Genomic DNA, 19,682 nt, shown 5'->3' with positions numbered 1-19,682 from the left:
CAGGGAGACAGTGAGAAAGCAGCAAGGGACATAAAGGAGTTCAGGTTTACAGCAGCATTGTGAAGTCTCTCTTGGCGGGAAGGAAGCTTGTGCCCCCTCTCACTCTATCCCCAGTATGAGGAATAGCAGCTCAAGTGAGACAGAGTGCCATGGAACCCAGAGGACAGCCAGCTGGCCATGGAGGAAGGAGAATACAACCACCACCACCTCCATCCCCCACAGCTAGATTTTTTTTTACTGCGTGGTTGCCATGCTAGAAGTATTGCCCTCTCTTCTCTGCAGGCAGCTTGCTTTTTTCCTGGCAGCTGTCCAAGTGGTGAGCACAGAGGCTGCAGAGAAGTGGCTTGGGATTTTTTTTACTTTTACTTCCAACCCTGGCACAAGGCCTGGAGTTCAGGCAGGCATGTAGCTGACCTGTCTTGCATTCTCCTTGGTGTCAGCAGTTTCAGTGTGGGAACCTCTTAACAACCACAAAGAAATAGGCTTGCCCACTTTCCGGAAACATACGAGTGCCATAACATGGAAGAGTATTCAGAAGAGCTACACGTGCCATGAGAGTCAGTATGATGTAGTCATTAGAGTATCAGACTAGGATCATGGAGACCCATGTTTGAATCCCCACTGTACTATGGAAGCTTGCTGGGTGACCTTAGGTCCATCACACAATCTCAGTGTAATAATCTAACCTATTTTGTAGGATTTTTGTGAGGAAACAACGTAAGTCACTTGGGTTCCCTTTAAGGAGAAATATGGGGTGTACATTAAATGGAATACATGACTGTTTTGAATTCTGAATGTTTGCAGTGGAAAATTAATACATTTGGAACCACCTCTCACCCACTCAATATGGATGATAAGAACACAAAATTGGACATGTTTGGTTAATATAAATATCTAGCAGTTATTTTCAACAGCAAATTAAGTTGGGCATTGCAAACAGAATCAATCCTAGGTAAGGACAAAAGAAAGATTGGGGCAATCATAAAACTATTATTATAGGAGTGCAGTATATTCCAGTGGCACTCCAATTATTTACTACTAAGGGGACCAATCAGCTATTGTACACAATCCTGTTTGGGTGATAAATGGCTAGTCCTTCAATCAAATTAATTCAATTCAAATATTTGAGAACAATATTTAAAGTGCCTAGATGTGCACCTTCTATGGCCCTCAGATTAGAAATTGGTCTTACACCATTTATACATTTCACCTGGCTAGCAGCCTTTATATTTAGAATCCAGTTTTCACCAGTGATCAGAACAATTTTTACAATCTAATGACTGATTCATATACATTAATGTGGCTTAACTCAGTAGATGAGAAATTGATCACATTTGCCTTTTCCCTACCTTTCAAAAATCCAGAGGGCTAAGTAAAGCTAATTTAGTGATCAACGACCATACTAATCTTCATGAAACATTGATTAAAGCTTGCAGGGCATATTCTTCCATACAATTCAATTTAGCTCCAATGATTCCACATCAATATGCATATTTCTTAGGGGACTACGAGTAGGACGCCATCGGTAATTTTGATAGATGCTGCATTTTAATGGGGGTCGATTTTAACTTATAGAGCTATATTTAATAACTATTTAAAATTTTTGATTTTATTTGTGCTCTATCTATTTGTTTATTCGCCGCCCTGAGCCCTTCGGGGGAGGGCGGTTTATAAATATTAATATTAATAATAATAATAATATGCCCATGTGATCTTGTGGTGGTCTCTAGAGAACTGAGTTTGATTCTCCACTCCTCCACATGAACAGCAGACTCTAATCTGGTGAAGTGAGTTTGTTTCCCCACTCCTACACATGAAGCCTGCTGGGTGTCCATGGGTTAGTCACAATTCTTGGGCCCCTACCGCATGGAGGCGGAAGGGGTTGGGTCGGTGTAATCCATGCGGAGCACCGTCGCCCGGACGACCCGGCTTGTCCCTGGCCCTCCGGCACGTCACCAAGGCCTGGAGACACGCCCTCAGGCCCTGCGCGCCTGCTTGAGCATTGCAGGGCAGGGAGGCGTGTCCCCAGGCCTCGGCGACGCACCGGAGGGCCAGGGACCAGGTAAGTGACGGGTGGGAGTGGGGGGGAGGGCGCCTTGGAGTCGCTGCCGTTCGCACGGCAGCGGCTCCAAGCCGGCATTTCCAAACAACCTCACTCCCTGAGCGAGGTTGGGAAATGCTGGCTTCGCGCCGGTCGGGCGACGTGAGGGCGGTGCGGCTGCGAAGCAGCTGCGCCCCCTGTGTGAATGGCTCCCTGGGGATGGCGCCATTAAACGCCCGTGCGGAAAGGGCCTCTTTGAACTCTCTCAATTCCACCTTCTTCACAAGGTGTCATGGGGAGGGGAAGGTAACTGTAAGCTGCTTAGACTCCTTTCGGTAAAGAAAAGCAGGGTATAAAAACCAACCCCTCTTCTTCCCCATATCAACTGTTTCCAGAGATTGCAGTGCGTTCACACTGGCTAGATTTAACATGCCATCATCTGCACTCTTGACAAGAAGATAATAAAACACTCAATCTAATGGCAGACCTTGTCCTTGCTCCGCTGACCTGATTGAAACATTGCTTCACTTTTATTTTTACCACATAGGTACCCTTAGATTTATTGGAACATTTGTTAGTTGCTAAAAAAAACCCGTTGTCTGAGCAGAAGATTTTCAAACTCTTACTGGTGGGGATCGTCCAAAGAACTGCTGTGTCTGGGCTAAGTTTCTGTTCTCTGCAGTGAAAATATGGGTCAGGTTAATGTCCTGCGTATAATCTACTTGGATTCTAACTCTTAAACTGTTAGATACATTAGGATGAATTATGTATGCTAAATTTTTCTATAAGTAATTTTTTCTGCTTCTGAATAGCCTGCGAGCAATAATAAAAACTGACCGATTTAAAGTAAGATGTTGAGCATCATCTAGAAGCATTTAGACTTACTTCAGGTGTGTAACCATATTGGTCTGGAGTAGAAGAACAAGGTTAGAGGTCCATAGCATCTTAAAGACCAACAAGAAGTCCAGCGAATATACTTTAGAGAGACAAATCTCCCTTTATCACATGGAGCTTTGACTAAACTTATACACTGCAAATCTTGATGGTCTTTAAGATGCTACCAGACTCAAATTCTGGTAGTCATTGATGATGTAACTAAGCACATATTTTGTCCATGCTAACATATTAACCTGTGATTATTGTTCACATTAACATATATAGTTAACTTCTTTGTAATTTGATTGTTTGACAGTTTTCATTTAATTTCTGTTTCTAGCAACATGACTCCAACTTTAAGGCTAATAAAACAGCATGAAACTTTTTTAAAAAAAAAATCCAAATATAATTGTGCTTTGCTTTCAGCATTACAGAGCAGCCTTCCGAGATTATTTTCTTCAGGTCAGAATGTATGTTCTTCACATTCCCATCCACTCTCCCAACATGCCTGCATGCTTTAGAAGAAACAAAACAGCAGAAAAGGAAGGGTCTTGGCACATAAACTTGTCTAAGAGGCCACTTTGTCAGGTGCATGAAATATTAGCAGAACAATAATTATGGTGGTGGTGCCAGAGTAAGTCCAGTAATTCAAGGAGTATTACCAGGCTAAGCATAACAATTAATAAGTAAATATAAAATAGCATTTCTTGGTTTCTGCCCCCCACCCCCCATCCTTGTGCCTAAGTATACGTCTTTAAACGTTGCATTTTTGTCCCTCCCTTGCTGTTAAAGTGTACCATATTTACTCAAAAGATAGTTGACTCTAAATGAAAGATGACCTATTTTTAAAATGTTATACTCAGAACAAAAATTATTGCTAAATGGGATTTGTCATCAAATATAAGAGGATTCCTTCTTTTTGTGGCAAACCTGTGGAAAAAAATTAACCTTACGTTTGAGTAAATGCTGCATGCATGGACTGGAACATAGATAACTTTAAATGTGCTTGTATGAGGTTTCTGAGTCAACCAATGGATATGCAACAATCAAATTCAACCATCCTGCATGTTACAATTTTGATTTGGCTGTGATTCATTCATGTGGAGAAAAGTAGAACACTTCACGTGCAGTAACATCCAGCACCCAGTGAATAGGATCACAACGGAGGCCATTGTCTCTCTCCTTCTGAAGGCAGCAAAAGATGAAGACTGGCAGAACAAGAAGTCTCTATACAGCACACCCTTCCCATAGCCCCTCAGTTGGCCAACTTTTAGCTGGTACTAATCAAGGCTGTGTTAATTGTAGTTCCCTCTTTTCTGTGATGTGTGGGTTCCTTAGTAGTACAGAGTGTAAACACTGGACCCCACACCAGTTAATGAGCAGGACTTTTAAACTGCAACAGGTTTAAAGACAGAAGGTACAGACGATGAAACTGTTTTTCAAGTAGAATACTGAAGTAAAATACTTTAATAAAGCAGCAGCTTTATTTGAGTGGAAAGATTATGATTGGCTTCTTTCATGACAAAGAATCAATGCCACTCACTTGGTGCAGAGACAGAAATCTACATTTTTAACGCCCTTTCCCTGCTTTTGTTTTAGCCCTATACACAAGTTACAGTGCACACACGATCCAGGCACAGCACACAACTTCATTGTTCTTTATACAAAGGATGACTATGTCTCACATTCCCTTCTAAGTATGAGCAGCTGAAAATATGATTTATCCAGATACTGGTCCGAATTCATTTGTAAAGTTAACACAGGTTGGCTCTTTCTTACGAACATATCTACCCACGATCATGCAGACTGTATGTGCATTCACTGTAACATCTGAACGGTTCTCCTGCATTTCTGCTTCGAATTCATTTCGAGGAAGCTAGTGCACGGTGATGGTAAGAAGGAAACGCATGCAAGCAGCATGAGACTTTCCCCCAAATGTTCAGGCTCCCTGGAAAGCTGCGATTCCATTAAAAGGTTTCGCCCTCCAGTTGCTGTTCGTCCACACAGCCTTCCAAAATCGTCCCAACTTACCTACACTGTACTGTAAATCCTGAGCACATTTACAATAATAACAATCCCTAAAAACAGGTTTCCCCTTTCCCCCTCTCCTTTTCCTTTCATCGTCTGTTTCCATCACCGTCTTTCTCGGCCTCCTGCCACCACCCGCTGCTGCTTCTACAGCTCTCCCTTTCTCCTTTCCCTTACTGGCTACGATTCGCGGCCAATAGCGGCGGAGAGCCGGGAGGGATCCTTCGCCCATTGGCTGAAAGGCCACTGCATGACGCAAGCGGGGGGATGGGCTGCCCGTTCAGTCCCCCAGGCTGCGCAGGCGTAGTGCTCTTCTTCATTGTTGCTATTGTATCAAAGCCGACGGGTATCTTTTTTGCGGACACCTTTTTCTGCCTGCTTTTTCCCTCCGGGCCGGAGCTGACTCCAGCGCGGGCAGGATGCCGGTGAGAAAACAGACCCAGTTTAGGATCCGACCCCACAGCTACTCCCCGGCGTCGGTGTCCTTTTTACCTTTCCCTCCCCTCTAGCGTCGTTGTTAGGGGCGGTGCTGCTGCGCCGGCGACCCGGCTTGGCCTTGGGCTGGATGGAGCATGGCTATAAGGGGATGATGGCATCGGTCACTGGCTGGACTGTGAGCTCATGCGATGGGGTTGAGAGTGCCGGGATGGGAGGCGTGATTCCCTAGATCCATAGTCTTAAGCGATGGTTGTTATTGCTTCTTGCTGGGGTTGGAAACATGCGGGTGGGGCCTGGACATCTCCCGAGTTACAACTGATCCCCAGATTACAGAGATCAGTTCCCCTGGAGAAAATAGCTGCATTGGAGATTGGACTCTATGGCATAAAACCCCCGGAGCTCCCTGCCCTCTCAGGTGCTGTCCTCCAATCTCCAGGAATTTCCCAACCTGACAAACCTACCTCATTGAACTAGCGTTGCCAACAGGCCTGCGCCTTTTAATAAAGGCCTGATGTATAGGAACAGACAGTTGAGGCTTGGAGGTAAGTAGCACTGCTTTTATTAAAGGGACAGCATGCCTTTCTCCAAGGCTGTTGGCAGCCATGCACTGAACTGTTTTCAGAATAAAGCCCCATGTTTAAAATGGAGGTGGTCCTGATCAGGGAGAGCTGTTTGGGTATTTGAGTATAAACAGAACCCAGACAGGGTGTGTGGGACAGGGTGGCTATTCTTTACTGGGGCCAGGCAGCGCGAGACTGACCTAGGCTGCAAACAGATTACCATGGTCTGTCATTTCTGAAATGACGTAAACCAGACCTTTTTTCTTCCATGATACATGGGATGGGACTGGGAGTGTGGCACAGGTTTGTACTGGTTTGGACACTTAGTGCTAGCATAAATCTGCTAATGTAACATAACAACAGCATTTACCACATGTATTAAACGACTATATTGTATCTGGGAGTACACTTAAATCCAGCATTCCAGTTTTTAAGGTAGGGATATCTGTGCAATGGATCCTTCCTAGGAAATGTGAAAGATGAGGATAATGCCCCTGAGTTTGTGCATTCCTTTAATTTCAAGTCCCAGGCCAAGAATATTTTCAGGGTATAAGCTTTTGAGAGTCACAAGTCCCTTCATCAGTTATAAGTAGAAATGGAGATCTTTGACTCCTTGTATCCTAGTCAAAAGGTGGAAGTGGTGTTGTGTAGAATGGTGTCAGGATGCAAGGTACAGCACAAAATGTAATCAGCTTGGGAGAAATGCTTAGGGGCAAAAATGCCCCTTCTGGTAGTTGGCCTGTTTGATGGCAGTAAAGATACCAACTGACAGAGAGTTTTAGTTGATCACCTTAAATGGAGCTAAGATGTATATGTTCAAAAATTGAACTATTAATTGTCCCCTTTTCTGATTGCCTTCAGTAAACTGTGGTAGAAAAGCCATTTAAATTTATTACTAATAGTATGTATATAAATATAAAAACAAACATTTATTAACTTTTGCCAGTGCAGTTGCTTAAGATACACAGTAAGTATCTGGTCTGGCAGCTACAACAGGAGTTCCACCACTCTTTTCAACCTTTTCTTAAGTGACCTCCCCTCTACTCTCTCAGCAGTGAACAGCCATGCCCCAAAACTGGGTACATCCCATGTATCAATTCTGCTCTATGCAGATGACGCTGTCCTTCTCTCTCGATCCAGAGTTGGCCTCAGACGCTTAATGAAGTGCTGTGTGGACTACTGTGAATCCAACAGACTGACAATTAATTATGAAAAAACTAGGCGCTTTAAGAAGCTCAAATGGGCAATGAAAAGCACCCAAATTGAACAGGTTAAGTGCTATAAATACCTTGGCCTCTTATTCTCCTTTAACCTTTCATGGACAACCCAGAGGAAGGCCGCTCTCCTAGCTACATCTAACAGTATGTTAGCATTACTATGTTTCTTTTACAGCAGTGGCCATTCCTTTATTCCTCCTGCCCTCAAATTTTTCAATGCCAAAGTCGCCTCGAGATTGCTTTACGGAGTCCCAATCTGGATACAAGCTATTAACCACTCCTTGAATTCTCTTCAATCCAAATTTTTTTCACAAGATAACTGGACTCCCGAATTGCGTGCCCTATGCAGCTCTTTGTCTGGAGTTAGGTCAAAACTCCTTGGAATCAGTCGCTTGGCTGAGGACTTTTAGATTCTGGCTGCGAATTCACTTTCTCTCAGACTGTAATTCCCTGGTCCACCGTCTGCTCTCTGACACCCAGTCCAACCCCTGGTTTTCCATAATTGAAGAAAAAATGGCCTCTATTGGACTGTCAGTGGATTCACTTTGCCCCTTGTCCTATTCAGAAGCTTATAGGAAATTAAAAGGTCAACTATTGGATAGAGAGTTCTCTACCCTAATCACCGCAGCCACGAAAACGTGCTCCCCCTGTATTTTTTTCTCCCATTTGAACGGGGCCACTTGGCACAATACCTGTATTGCTTAATAAACCCTGTTCAAAGGAGAGCCATAATGCTTGCCAGGTTTAATGTTATTCCTTCTGCCTTATTACATGGCAGATTTAATAAGCGAGAAAAGGCTAAAAGATTGTGCCCATGTAACGATGGCTCAGTTGAATCTCTGGCCCACCAATTACTACACTGTCTCAGATTCAAGGAAATCAGATCCAAGTATGTGAATCTTACTCCTTTACATTTACCAGATCTCCCCGATTTAATTAGATTACACTACTTGTTGGACGACTATATTGATCCTTCTCTCTGTATGATAGTGGCAGACTTTCTCCTGGAAATTACTAAACGCCAATAGATTTCCTTCGACCTGTATTGTATATGCTTTTTAATCTGCTTTTTATTACTGTTGTACTGTTGTCTATGCCAATAAAGGCTTGTTTCTAGGAGTTCCACCAGCAGCCTGAGGCAGCCAGCCTGTTCAGCCCTGCCTGGGACAGATCCTCCCTGTTGGTTTGCCTGCCAGCCAGCCAAGCGGAAGTCTACCTAGTGAGCTGCCACCTGCTGCTCATGGGAAGGAGTGAGAGTCCTTCCCCACCCACCCCATTGGAAACACTTGCATGGGGTGGGGTCCGGCAGCTACAACAGGAGTTCCACCAGCAGCCCAAGGCAGCTGACTTGGACATTGGCCAAGGGGCACCACCCGTTCAGGGACTGTTTGGGGAGGGTTGATGGATCAGACTCTGTGTATTTTAGTTTTTGTAGTTGTGGGAACTGTGATTTGGGGGTTATCTGATATAATTGGTTATTTCTTATAGTATATTATTGTGATCCATTATTATGCTGTTGATATTGTTGTATTATGATTTATTGTTGCTGATGTTTATGCTATGCTTTATTGTTGTTCACTACTATTGTTTGCCGCCCTGAGCCCTCCGGGGGAGGGCAGGATATAAATTAAATATGAAATGAAAAGTGTGGTATATTTAGGAAACTATCTAAAAACTATACTTCCTATTCTATATATAACAACATAGGCTGTTCAACTTATTTCTAGGAGCAAATATCCTTTATGTCTTCCAGATTAGGAAGCTATATACAACTTGATTTGCATAAATTTATATGTCCCTCTATAGCAAGGTTTAAGTCAAGGATATCAAATATGCAGCCCAGGAGCCTCATGGGAGGGCTTATTAGGCCAGTGAGCCAGCAGAGGCACACACACACCCCTTTCCCAATCTGGCCTGGTGAGTCTGTTGTGGGTTTACAATCCAGGCACCCACCCACTCACCACACTCTGGCTTGGGCTTGCCAGTCCAAGCACCCTTCCCCGACTCCCGATCTGGCCTAGCAAATCCACAGCAGGACACAAAGAGTCTCCACTGGGGGTGAAGAATCAATTGGGTGGGATTTGTATTATGGAGTATCACAGGGTTCTATTCTCTTACCTGTGCTCTTAAATATGTACATGAGATTGCTGAATGAGATTGTCCAGAGCATTGGGACTGGGTGTTTCAGTATGCAAATAATACCCAGCTCTGTTGGTCATTATCCTAGCCTCCAGATGTACCTTCTTGGTTCTGAGCAGGTTTTTTGATGCTGTGATCAGGTGGTTAAGGCAGAATAAACTAAAGCTGAATCCAGGCATAATGTCAGTTGGGAAGGATGATATTCTAGATGTATTGAATCCACTTGTCCTAGATCCGTGGTGGCGAACCTTTGGCACTCCAGATGTTATGGACTACAATTCCCATCAGCCCCTGCCAGTATGGCCAATTGGCCATGCTGGCAGGGGCTGATGGGAATTGTAGTCCATAACATCTGGAGTGCCAAAGGTTCGCCACCACTGTCCTAGATGGAGTGATGTTGATTTTTTCAGAGCAGGATAAGAGCTAGGGCTGCTCATGAACCCTGCTTTGCTGTTTGAAAAGCAGGTTGGAATGGTAGCTAGGAATAGTCAGGAATAGTAGCCATGGCTGCATCTGGTTTGCCAATTCTCTAGTTATTTAGACTCATCTGATCTTGCCACAGTCTCTCTGTAATCTCACACTTGGATTATTCTAACATACTCTACTTGGGCCTACCCTTAAAAACAACTCAGAATCTACAGTTATTGCAGAATATGGCAGCCTAGCTGTTGTCAGGGGCTAGGCATTGGGAACATCTGTTATCCATTTTGAAACCACTACATTGCTTGACAGTCTATTTCCAAAGAGCTGGTTATGACCTTTAAAGCCCTTCCTGACACAGGTCTCATATCAGTGAAGAACTGTATCCTTCCACACATGTAGATATGGCCTGTTCAAATAGAAAAGCTTTCTTCAGATTAGTAAATTTTACCCATGGTTATGTAACTTACAGCCTGATCAATGTCATAGGTCAGTGGTTCTCAACCCTCCTAATGCCGCGACCCTTTAATACAGTTCCTCATGTTGTGGTGACCCCCAACCTTAACATTTATCCATTTTACAGATGGAGAACACTGATGCAGAGAGTCTTAGGCGACCCCTGTGAAAGGGTCGTTCGACCCCCAAAGGGGTCCCGACCCCCAAGTTGAGAACCACTGTCATAGGTAGAAAGTGCAGCCAAGTCATAGCATGACTTATGGCGACCCCATGTGGTTTACAAGGCAAGCGATGAATAGAGGTGGTTTGCCTTTGCCTGCTTCTGCTGCCACTCTGGATTTTCTTGGTGGTCTCACATCCAAATACTAATCAGGGCTGATCCTGTTTAGCTACCAGGCTCTCCTGGACCATCCTAGTAGTTCTCCTATTCATAGTTCTACTCAAAAGTCTCAATCTTAATAGGACTTTCTTTTCTGAGTTTACGAAGCATTTTGAGGATTTGACACATGTTGTCTTAAGAGGGAGATGTCACTGCTACATGATGTCCCCTGGCCACCTCCTTTTTAAAAGGCAGAACTTTTTTTTGCTGAGGAGATTGTTTGAAGTAAACAATCTGGAAGTTCTTGGAGGATATCATATGAAAGGAAACTGTAGAAAAATGTCACATTCCAGGGTGTTCCAGTTAGAATGGTTTCATGTATTAGTGCTGCATAAAGCAGGGTGTTTCTTGAGCAAGTATCATGTTTTAAAAGTTAAAGGTTTCACTACATGGACTGACTTGTTTCCTGTGTGTCAAATGTGTGTTTCATAGAAACAAGTAAATTCAGAACAGTTTATTATTGTAGTAAAAGGGGAAAAAGTGATGAAAATGATCTAAATAGTTTGCAAATGAAAAGTATAGGGTTTTTTGGCAATGGGACAGAAGGCTATTTTAATGTCAAAGATGAATGTGCTAATGACCATGTTCACCACAGTTATTTGCTACAGCTGAGTCTCGTGGCTGAGTTTAATTCCCTGTTGGTTTTGATTGTTTTACCAGTCTTCGGTGGCAATTTAAATGTGGTGCAGAGCTATCAAACCATGATAATGGATCTCCATTCTGAGATAGATTAATGATCTTCAGTCAGCCTAAAAAAGAGGTGCTTTCTAAAAGGTTAAAATGCTTATTTTTTTCATTAATTATACTTTGCTTTTAAAATGTAGATTAACAAATTGGAGAAGCCTGACAAACCAGACAACTCTGACAATGTGAAGGTCGTTGTTCGCTGCCGGCCTTTCAATGAACGAGAGAAAGTGATGTCTTACAAGATGTCCGTTAGTGTGGATGAGATGAGAGGCACCATTACAGTGCATAAAACAGATTCTTCCAATGAACCTCCCAAGACATTTACGTTTGATACTGTTTTTGGGCCAGAGAGCAAACAGCTTGATGTGTATAACTTAACAGCAAGACCAATTATAGACTCTGTTCTGGAAGGATATAATGGTAAGTACATATTGGCTGTATAAAGTGGCTGTAGCAGCTGCAGGGTTGGGGGTGTCATTTGAGGGAAAAAGTCTTCTGTAATGAGACTTTAAAGAAAGTTATCTTAACATTGCACTATTAACTTTGTTCATTACTACAAATGTGTTGTATCATTTATATTGATGGTTGTACCTCGTGTTGTACTTAACAGTGAAATATCAACTATTTACTTTTCAGGATATCTTGTTTTTGTAATTACCAATCAAACAATTGTTTGATTAATTGATATGTGGCTCATGGCTTTTTCATTCAACTTGCCCACTATCTGCATGCTTTGGGGTGTGAGAGTCTCTCCTGGCCACATCCAGGCCCCATGGAGCAACACAGAAATGCGGAAATACTCTACTTTGCTCCAAAGACATGTTCAGTAGAATATTTTTGTACCTTCTGACATCCTAAATGTTGCTTGTGTAGAAAGCCAGGAAGAGAAAATGATCAGGTTATTTATTTTTAGCTCTGTGAGATGTTTGCTGTGGACTGCTAACCTAAACAACTAAGGTTGCCAGCCTCCAGATGGGGCCTAAAGCTCTCCCCAAATTACTACTGATCTTCAAACCACAGAGATCAGATCCACTGGAGGAACAGGCTGCTTTGAGAGTGAACTCTGTGGCAGTATACCTGCTGAGCTCTCTCTCCCCTCCCTAAAGCTGCCTTCCCTAAACTCTACCTCCATATCTTCAGAAATTTCCCAACTAAGAGTTGGCAACCCAAAAAATTACACAAACTATTAATGACATGTCTGTTAAGGTAGTAGAAATGTGACAAATATATGAAGAAAGGGCTCATGGCCTTCATTTGTGATGTCATGGTTGCCTGTGACAGTTGTGCCACCACACAGAAGCTTTTACAATTAGGGCACAAGACAGAAAAGTTGCCTTTTGTGAACAATGATGTATTGCAGTTCAAATGCTTGAAAACCAATACTTCTTTGTAACAGAAGTATTAAATTGCAGACAGCTGTCTGGATCCCATGCAGCAATTAAATATGCAACCATGTGATTATTATGTATACATTCAGGCTGGAAGGGTATGCTGATGAAAATGAGAGCATACTGGCAACATTTAGAGCAAAGGTATCCATCTCTGACTATCCAGATGTTAATGAACTACAATTCCCATCAGCCCCAGTATCACTCTTGGTTTAGAGGTTTTTGGAACAATTTATAAATGTTTAGTACAGTATTTGTGTATATTCACATTTGATTCTTTAAAAACTAGGCTCAAGATAGAGTTTTGGTGTTCAGTAGTTGTGGTTGAACATCTGTGTTGAAGCAAAATGTTTACTACTGTAGCTTCCCCACCAGAACCCAAAATGAAGTTGCATCTGAAGACTTATTCTAATGTGTAGGTTAGTTTTGGGTGCCAAAGCTCGGCTGAGCTATGGGATTTATGTAATCTATTGTTCTGATCACTATGCTTGGTACCTGCTTGGGGTTAGGAAGTAATGGCATGGAATAATGCCATGCCAGATTTCTAACTTGCAAGCATTCAATTTCTTTTTGTGGGACAAAAGGTATGCATACTAAAGTTCCCTGAGTTGTGAATTGGACATATTTTTAACTTCATTTTATGCATGTGCAGCTAATGGCACTTGCCTTTATTTTGCACTTGGGTGTGTATGTCTGAGACTACAACAGAGTAAAAAATTACTCTGTGTTAGAAAGGCTACTGTGGAGGTGCAACTGAACTTTCAAGTGAAGGTTTTCCACTGCATTAAAATGCCTGCTGGCTTGTTAGGCTGATATCTAAAAAATTATTCACATGCCCAATCTCAGGATAGCTCTTCAGTCATCCAATAAAGAAAAAAAAAGATAATGAGTTTCTGTCTATATGACTGCCACAGAAAAGTGTGATTTTTGATCAGCAGTTTTTCTTTCCAGGACTTGTGTTAATAGTACATCCACACCTTGTTGGATATTACACTACTATATAGATTTACTTTAGCTGTCATTTGCTGCTGTATTGACTTGCCCACACAGGAAATCCAGCCCTGGACAGCTGCTGGAATGAAATGATAGCTCAGTGACCAATTATGTGTGGATGCAGCCAATGATGAATTTCTGTCTACAGTAGATCTAAAGACCTAACTACAGCAAAGTTTTATGCAGGAGCTTTGTGGATGTGGAGTCACAACCTTTCTTTGTTACAAAGCACTTTCAGGAGGAAGCAAAGAAGGGCCAAAGAAAAGGGAGTGCTTAATCCTTTTCGGCCTGATTCCACCTCCCCACAAAACTCCCAGCTGCTTGTCTTCTCTTGCCTCCCCCCCCCCCCCAATCCCTGCAGTGCAGTGTTCCAGACCCACATTATATCATAAATATTGACATGAAAGACTGTCAGTGTTTGAGTGGAGGGAGGGTGAGGGTTAAGCATTTCTCCCAGTGGTGTCTCACTATCAAGCAAATGCTGCATGAAGCTATAGAGCTACATACTTTGACTGTAATTTTTCAAGTTTCAAAAGCATACATGAACCTGCCTGGCTTGAATTCTAATGTCTTTGCCTAAGCAGGTCCAGGCATGCTAACTGTTTACTTTTCCTCTTAACATCGCCAGCTTTTCTTGGGAAAGGGTGTATAATGTACTTATTGCCATGCAGAGGTCTCTGAAGTGTGTGATACACACATACAATTTGCAAACTCACGGGGATTATAGTCATAGTAATCGTATTACACTTATCGTGAATGGTGGAATCTATGCTGAAAACCCCCAAGACACATTTGAACTGCCAGTATTATGACCAGATGTGCAGTCTGTCTAACAGAGCTATATGCTGCTTTTCCAGTTTCTACTAGACAACTGTATTGTTTTGGTTTGTGCACCTGACTTCATCAGATCATTTCAGAGCTTCCTCACAGATGTATTGTATGGCCCTTGTTGTCCTGGTTTACCCCTGATGCTTCTTTAGCCACCTTTGCTCCGATGATTCCTGGAGGTGCACACTGGAATTGTGCTTTGTTCTTCAGAAAGATATTCTCTGCTTCAAAAGGAGCTGTCCACCTCGTTGCCATTTTGGAAGGTGCCGAGGGCAGCAGAATTTGGGAAAAACAAATATTTGTGTATTATCAATAAATTCAGACGTGGGATCCAACCAGTTCTCACCACTTCTCTAGAAGTGGTTACTAATTTTTTCTGAGTGCTGAGAAGGGGTTACTAAAGCAATCTCCCTGCCCAATAGGGACTGGAGGTGCGTGTGTGCGGCGATGCCACTGTTTGAATCCCACCACCACCGGAACCTGTTATTAAAATTTTTGGATCCCACTGAGTAAATTGCTGTAACAACACATTACTACATAAACAATGCAAAATTGCAATTAGTATCCAAAAGGCTATCACCACAACCACGTGGTATATTTTGACAAAATGATCAGTTTATAATTGAAAATGTTCAGAAAATCATGTTTCATACACTTCATATATGCATTTCTTCATCCAACATCATATCATATCAGAAATAAGTACATAACTTTACATAAACATGTATATTTTGCATATGTAAAATTATGTACTTATTTCTGATATGATATAATGTTGGATGAAGAAATGCATATATGAAGTGTATGAAAACATATTATTTATTGTAAACTTTCAATTATAAATGGATCGTTTTGTTAAAATATACCACGTGGTTGTGGTGATAGCCTTTTGGATACTAATTGCAATTTTGCATTGTTTATGTAGTACTTGTGTATCCATTCCCCTTTAGGCATTGCGTAACAATACATTAGGCACGCAGGCTGGTTCTTTTAAATTGATTACATATTTCATTTTAATTTTCATTTTAGCTAATTGCTAAAGCCAGTTCAAGCCACCTGGGCAATCAGGTGTTCCCATGGAAAAGTATCTTCTGATCATAGATAAATGATGCATGCCTGGAACAGAAATGTGGTGGGAGCATGTTTGGACAGTGTCACACTGATATCTTACCAAGCACAAGTACAAAAAAAAAGTCAGGTGTTTTCTGCTTTGTGTGTAATAGATGGTCAGTTGAAGTAACATGGAAATCATAGAGAAATTATCCCATTTGTAAGCCTCATTGCCTCTACATTTTGTGAACAGCAGCAATGAGAAAGCTACAGATAAAGTGCTGCTGTCTGGAAGACAACCTTTGACTTCCCCTACTAAGCATGTACTTGTGCAATTTTTGGTTTGTGCTGTTTTTGCCCTAATGGTTCCAGTGGTGCCAGAGAAGAGATTAAAAATCCCACTGTGTATATGTATAATATATCATTAGTGTTCTTGTCCTGCAGGTACTATTTTTGCTTATGGGCAGACTGGAACAGGAAAAACCTTTACTATGGAAGGTGTCCGTGCCGTGCCAGAACTCAGGGGGATCATTCCAAATTCCTTTGCTCATATATTTGGGCACATTGCAAAGGCAGAAGGAGATACAAGGTAAGTCGCCTTCTTGTCTTTTTGCACTGTCAACTCCCATTACCTCTGTTCTGTGTTTGTACTTAACAAGAACCAAGTATGCCCTTGCGAAAACCGCCAGCATGTCATGGAATCATAGAATAGAATCATAGAGTTAGAAGAGACCCCAAGGGCCATCAAGTCCAACCCCTTGCAATGCAGGAACACACAATTAAAACACTCCTGACAGATGGCCATCCAGCCTCTCTTTAAAAACCTCCAAAGAAGGAGACTCCACCACACTCAGAGGTAGTGCATTCCACTGTAGAACAGCCTTTACTGTCAGGACGTTTTTCCTGATGTTTAGGTGGAATCTCTTTTCCTTCACCCTGAACTCATTACTCTTGATCCTAGTCTCTGGAGCAGCAGAAAACAAGCTTGCTCCCTCACCAACATGACACCCCTTCAAATATCTAAACATGGCTACCATGTCACCTCTTAACCTCTTCATCAAACTAAACATACCCAGCTTCCTAAGTCTCTCCTCGTAGGGCATGGATTCCAGACCTTTTACCATTTTGGTTGTCCTCTGGACCCGTTCCAGCTTGTCAATATCCTTCTTGAATTGTGGTGCCCAGAACTGTACACAGTATTCCAGGTGAGGTCTGACCAATGCAGAATAGAAGTAACAGTCCCCCCCCCCTTTTTTTTTGCTCATATTTGATATTCAGGAGTTTATTGCAAAATAATACTTTAGCATCTTCCCTAAGGAAAGGTGCTCCAGTCCCCTTTCAGATCTTAATAGTGTTTCTCTTTTTAAGATAAAATTTAATTAAACCAGTCTAATGGGTATGTTTACTGTTGTTCTGTTGTGTTGTTCTGTTGTAAGATTGAATTGATTCTGATTGTGCTCCTTTTGACTGACACTTTGAATTCAGGTTTTTGGTTCGAGTCTCTTACTTGGAAATTTACAATGAGGAAGTGCGTGACCTGCTGGGGAAGGATCAGACACAGAGGCTGGAAGTAAGAACAAAGGATTCCTCAGTCATTGCTTGCAAAGTGAAATGTGTTTAGAATAATTTCTGCCCCAACCCCAACTCCCAAACTTTGAGATTTGTTGTAACTTTTTAAAACAGTGTTTACACTTTATCCAAATGAGGCAAAATTGTACAGCTCTTTACTTTGCTAGCTAAGGTTCCTAAGGTATGGCTTAGTCAGCAGACGTTAAAAATCCATTCCTAATATAGGTAGCTTTATATTCGTAACAGATATTCTTTGTCCTGTTTTCCTTTGTAGTCATCCATGTCTATTGCTATTCTTGTCACTTGAAATCAACTGACCTTAAAATCCCGCTGACTCTAATCCTGAATTCTTTGATTTTTTGCTGCGTCTAAAAAAGGAAAAGAGTAAGCTGATTAGCTGGCTTTTGGCTGCGGATCTCATCAGTTTACCTCATTATGTACATATTGCCCTGCTGCTCTGCATTCAGAAACTCTCTGCTGGAACATCGGTGGGAAGTCTCTGTCTAGATAGCCTCTGGGGCATGGTTCTAAGGTAGTTTCACTGAAACTTGCCATCTCCACCTTTTACCTTCACTGAAAGTGGAGGAAGATGTGGTAACTAATCAAACTGTCGCAGGTTTCTGTGACTGGGGCCCTCTGCTACATTCTCACTTCCTTGGAGATAAACAGTTTTCCTTTAGGGACTTCTGTTCTTCCAATACTGTTCCTCTATTACTGAAGTGATGCTGTGGTGCAGAGCGTACTGTCTGTTGAATGGAACTTCCTGCGCATTATGAGACCGGCTTCCTCCAATGACCTGAAAGTACCTAGAGCCAGAGGAATGTGCACTGCAATGGGAAATTGCTCTGTGGAAATAGAAGAAAGGGGTTAGAATCAAAGCATTTAAAATACATTATTGAAACAACTACTATTGTTACTCTGCATATTACTGGGTACAGGATATCAGAAATGTATGATCTCAGCACCTCTTTGAAAAATTGCTTGACTTTTTTGTTTGGTTTTGTAGGTTAAAGAACGGCCTGATGTGGGTGTCTACATCAAAGATCTTTCAGCTTATGTTGTAAACAATGCTGATGATATGGATAGAATTATGACACTTGGACACAAAAACCGTAAGTTTTGTGGGTTCTTCTGGTGTTCTGTGATCCTTTGTGGATTGTCCTAGGGTTCATTATGTGACCAATTAAGACGTAGCAAAGTGGCCTTTTTAATATTCTTGATCTTGTGTGTTACTTCTGACACAGTTTTGCACCTAGAGATTTTGCATTTTTAGAAACCATTTTTGACAGAAAATAGCTTTAATTCTTTTTACATTTTTCCAAGACCTCACAGTAATGTACAGAGAGTATTCTATTTTATCTTGGTAGCAACTTTGCATGATAGGTTAGGGTGAGAGATTGTTCAGGGCTACCCAGAATACGTCATTACTAGCCATGTCTTCAAGCATGACTTTCTGTTTGCATCTAGTACTCTGTCCCCTGTGTGTGATACTGATTCTTTTAACCTGTCAGTATGAGAAAGAAAAATTCAAATATTCCCTAGCTCCACCTTCAAGGAAGCATGTAAGGTGGTTTTCATTGATGAAGGCCATTGATTGATAGTAATTTAGCTGAATTTCTGCATTGGATAATTCAGTGGATCTTTAACTGTTTACTACAAATTAATTTATTCTGTGGTATTTTAATGGGCGACGCTGGGTACCTTTATTGAGATGGGAGATGGATCTGAGTAGAAATATTTTTTAAATTACAAGTTAAAGTTCTTATTGAAGCTTTTATTATTCTATTCAGATAGTTTATTAACCACTTTCAAGTATCTAGGATTGCATTTCAGTCCATGTCATGATAGCTCAGTCTGACAAGTTTCCTGTGTAGTTGAAGCTTGTGTTATACTTGTACTTTCACAGTTGGAGTGGATTCAATAAGGAGATAGCAATTGTTATGTAGAACTTTGAAATTAAAAGGGTTTAAAGACCATCATATGTCAAAATATTGTATTTGATCTGATGATATTTAGAGTAGTTCTTCCTCAGGCCAACACATGTCATATTAAAGGTTAAAATTAATTTGGCTACTCTGTGCAAATAGGTTCTGTTGGTGCTACTAATATGAATGAACACAGTTCCCGTTCCCACGCTATCTTTACAATCACAATTGAGTGCAGCGAGAAGGGCATTGATGGGAATATACATGTGCGCATGGGAAAACTTCATCTAGTAGATCTTGCGGTAAGTTCTCCTATACATTTCTAATGCAGCTGTCTTAGCATGGGAAATGAAATGCTGTAGCTGGTGTTATGGGGGAGCTCAACTGGAAGAGCATAAAGATCAGATTCCCACAAACGTAGGCATGTTTGCCCAAACCCATCCACAAATAGTAAGGATTTAGCACCTATGTAAACCACTTTTAAGAACCACACAGAATGTATTTTAAGGCATGAATTGAACTTGGCTATGCATAAGTAGTTCCCTTAAGCTTCGGAAGGCCATAGTTAGACTTCTTGTTCATATGTACGAACTACTAGAGAAGAAGATATAAGATTCTGTGATACTGAGGAAGATATGATTGGTCCTTCAGAGCAGCTGAACCTTCCAGTTGCTTATGGCAACCATTG

General features: G+C 41.7%; 1 protein-coding gene and 1 long non-coding RNA gene across 5 annotated transcripts in view; one reads left to right on the top strand and one right to left on the bottom strand.

Moving 5' to 3' along the window:
* Positions 1-4,352: 4,352 nt before the first annotated feature.
* On the bottom strand, positions 4,353-5,081 carry LOC125429821. Its single transcript, XR_007244054.1, has 2 exons — positions 4,949-5,081; positions 4,353-4,793 (listed from the first exon to the last, which is right to left on the bottom strand). It is a non-coding gene; the product is annotated as an uncharacterized LOC125429821 (long non-coding RNA).
* Positions 5,082-5,243: 162 nt separating this feature from the next.
* Positions 5,244-19,682, top strand: part of KIF3A (kinesin family member 3A) — a 29,873-nt gene continuing 15,434 nt past the window's right edge. For all 4 annotated transcript variants that reach the window (XM_048487959.1, XM_048487958.1, XM_048487960.1 and 1 more), the window contains exons 1-6: positions 5,244-5,370; positions 11,379-11,661; positions 15,945-16,089; positions 16,986-17,070; positions 18,076-18,181; positions 19,157-19,296. In XM_048487959.1, coding sequence (XP_048343916.1) covers positions 5,365-5,370; positions 11,379-11,661; positions 15,945-16,089; positions 16,986-17,070; positions 18,076-18,181; positions 19,157-19,296 — 765 coding nt within the window. In that variant the 5' untranslated portion in view covers positions 5,244-5,364. The remainder of the gene's footprint in view (positions 5,371-11,378; positions 11,662-15,944; positions 16,090-16,985; positions 17,071-18,075; positions 18,182-19,156; positions 19,297-19,682) is intronic.

This window comes from Sphaerodactylus townsendi, linkage group LG03, assembly GCF_021028975.2.
Source record: "Sphaerodactylus townsendi isolate TG3544 linkage group LG03, MPM_Stown_v2.3, whole genome shotgun sequence".
NCBI lineage: Eukaryota > Metazoa > Chordata > Lepidosauria > Squamata > Sphaerodactylidae > Sphaerodactylus > Sphaerodactylus townsendi.
This window is presented reverse-complemented; position numbering and strand designations above follow the sequence as displayed.